General features: G+C 45.1%; 1 protein-coding gene across 1 annotated transcript; it reads right to left on the bottom strand.

The window, feature by feature from the left end:
• Positions 1 to 12: 12 nt before the first annotated feature.
• Positions 13 to 2,787, bottom strand: LOC135980521 (up-regulator of cell proliferation-like; the record flags this gene model as incomplete). Its single annotated transcript, XM_065580481.1, has 1 exon — positions 13 to 2,787. A coding segment is annotated over exon 1 (2,407 nt), but the record flags the coding sequence as incomplete, so codon positions are not given.
• Positions 2,788 to 3,191: the final 404 nt, after the last annotated feature.

The following is a 3,191-nucleotide window of genomic DNA, read 5'->3' as shown; positions in this document are numbered from 1 at the left end:
CTTCCCACAGACTCTTCAGCCATTCAATAAATTCAGGAATGTCTTTGACAGGTCTGTTAAGTGAACGGTTCTTTATGAATTCAAACAGGTATTTCTTTAGCTCACACACACTCTCACTGTATCCAGTGTTTACTGGAGCCATGGGAGGGACTCCATGCCACAGGCCAGGGATGTACCAATTGTGTTTCTCTGGGTTATACTCCATAATATCAGAAAATGCCATTTCCCTGCTTTGTTTTTCCATCCTTGCTGCAGCTTTGGTCATTTCATTCAGCTGCTCCAGTAGATGCTTCCTGTCCCTCATGTTTTGATCATGAGCAGACACATCACTGACGTTCTGATGCACAAACTGGCAGTTTGGCTTTTGTCCTATTTCCTCCATTCTGAGAAAGGCATGGACCACAATTTGCAGAATATCCTTCATTTCTGTGGCATTCTCCATGGCCATGTTAACGATCGTTATGTCACTCAATCCAATCACCAGGGTGGCCAGCTCATTGTCATGTTGATACCTGTCTTCCAGTGCCGTTAGTTCAGGGGCCTTCAGACCTTCAGTGTCTATCACCAGGATGAAATCACAGCCACTTAGCTTCTGAACAACTTCTGTAACTTTAATGAGTGTCATGAAGGCTCCTCGCGTACATCGGCCACTGCTCACTGCAAACTGCAGGCCAAACATGGTGTTGAGGAGGGTGGATTTCCCTGTGCTCTGCACTCCCAGCACGGTTATAACCACCATTCTGGATCTACCCTCCAGTCTGATATTGAGATGAGTTAGAACATCTATTACCCAGTTCATGGGGATGTTGGAGGCATCTCCATCAATCAGCTCCATAGGAAACCCTTCCAGCATCAAGTCAGCTGCTATGGCTGGGAGATGGATGAATTGTCTTTGGCTTTCTGCCATTTTACCTTCTTTAACCATTGAGCATTCAGCCTCATAGAACTGCCCCAACTCTCGCATGAAATGCTCAACGCCAAGGGAACTATCAGCTATTAATTTATCTAGTTTTTCCAGCTGTTTTCGGTCCACTCCTGGAGTTTCACATTTCTTTTTATACTGCTCCCGCATTTTAGAAAGATTTCCTCTGGCAGTGTTATCGAGGCTAAATTTCATCCATTTCAAGAAGTAATGTTTCTCCATTGTAGGCAAGTGTTCTAGTCCATTGATAAACTTAGTCAAACCATTAGTAAGGCCACACTGATTCTGCTGTCTGCGTATCTCTAACCATTTCTGTTTCAGCTCAGATTTATAGTCTTCAGTGGCCATGTCCCCTTGCCTTTTCATTCGACACAGCTCTTTTTCCACTTTAGCCAGGTTTTTCCATGGCTCCCCTTGGAGTCTCAACATTTCTCTTTTGTATTTTGCCACATCTCTTATTTCTGCAGTGATATCTTCAGCACATTTCCTCGCACACTGACATGCCTGACAGTCCTCATCCACCTGGATTCCTAGGTCACGTGCCATCACAGCCATGGCTTCCAAACTCACTGTCTTGGGAGATGAGTTCATTATGGTTCCTATGGTGGACTGCACCTTTTTCACAAATCCTGCATTATTAGTGGTGCTGTCTTTCACCAGTAGCTGTGATTTGCTCAGCTTCAGCACAGGGGCCAGCTTGTTAAGGAATCCCAGAGTTTCTATGGGTTTCTCATTCTTGTAGTTAAGGATGAAGTAATATTTAGCTGTTGATTCTTTCAGAGATGATAACAGCGCATATTCTGTCTCACTGATGCTCTCAGTAACTATGAACACTGCTGAGGAGGCCTCTGTTAAAAAGCTAAACTGCAGCCACTGCGACTCAATGTTTCCACACAGATTTGTAACTGCAACAGGTTCTGGGAAAAGATCGGAATTCTCATTTCCACCAGGAAAATACCAGGAAATCTCGACCAGCCCATCTGCGATTTGCCGAAGAACATTCCCAGACTCCATGTCCCGATGGATAAAGAAATTGTGGTGCTGCTGGGAGGGGCTGAGAACATCATTGAGGAGTTTGGATTTGGAAAAGCTGCAGCTCCCCAACCGCACAAAGGAAATGGTTGGTAGTGAAGTGAGCACCAGGCTCTCCTCTCTGAACCCTCTGCTCTCTGCCAGGGAGTGTGGCCTCCACTTCCTCACAACGTCTCCCATGGCCCACAGAAGTAGGATACACTTGTGGATGTCAAGGGCAGGTAGCAGCAGAGGGAGGGCAAATTGGCACATGGACATTTTGGACAGGATCTCCTGCTGCAGGAAACCGTCTGAGTAAAGCAGAACGGCACAGAGAACATCGAGGGGGTGCAGTGAAACTTTTATCTCAGCATCACTAACATAGAAATTGTCATCAATATGCAGCTCTTTATCATCATCAGTCATTTCTTCTTCAGGTGCCTTGTGCCCAATGCTTGTATTTCTGGCTGTCCCATTCACAGCCATGACCTTCCTCAGGAAATGCCACGGTAAATCACTTAATGCCTCTGGAATCCTGTTTTTGATGCCTTCTGGGCAGATCTCCAGGACATCCCTCAGCCTGATCTTCCTGCTTCTGTGCTTCTCCAGGTTTAATCTGGACAGAATATCTTGAAATGCTTTACTTCTTTCTGCAAAAGGAAGTGAAAACAAACTAAATTTTCAGAGTAGAAAATTATAACTTTATATACAGTTTACTAATTCCTTAGACTGGCTGATGTTGTGGGAGTTATGAAAAGAGAATTGTAATTTAAAGAAAAGCAGTACCCAGTAAATGACAGATGCATTACGCATCCTGGGCTCAATTCTTCTCTTATTTATATGGCACAATATAAATAAAGCCAACAGGATTACTTCTGTGCTTACCTCTCATAACTGTTGTTCTTCGAGATGTGTTGTTCACATCTATTACAATTAGATGTGGGCGTGCTGCGTGCATGGGTGTCGGAAACTTTTCCCCTTAGCAGCTCCCATCAGAAAGGCAGGGGAGCCCCCTAGAGTGGTGCCCTTATGGCGCTGTATATGGTACCCTGCCGGCCCAACCTCCCTTCGGTTCCTTCTTGCCATAGACTCCGACAGAGGGGAAGCAGGGTGGGTATTGTAATGGACGTGAACAACACATCTCGAAGAACAACAGTTATGAGAGGTAAGTAACCATCTTTTCTTCTTTGAGTGATTGCTCACGTCCATTCCAATTAGGTGACTTCCAAGCTTACCACTAGAGGAGGGTAGGAGTCAT

This window comes from Chrysemys picta, unplaced genomic scaffold, assembly GCF_011386835.1.
Source record: "Chrysemys picta bellii isolate R12L10 unplaced genomic scaffold, ASM1138683v2 scaf3867, whole genome shotgun sequence".
In the NCBI taxonomy this organism is placed as follows: domain Eukaryota; kingdom Metazoa; phylum Chordata; order Testudines; family Emydidae; genus Chrysemys; species Chrysemys picta.
The sequence above is the reverse complement of the archived record's forward strand: the minus strand, read 5'-3'. Positions and strand labels throughout refer to the sequence as shown.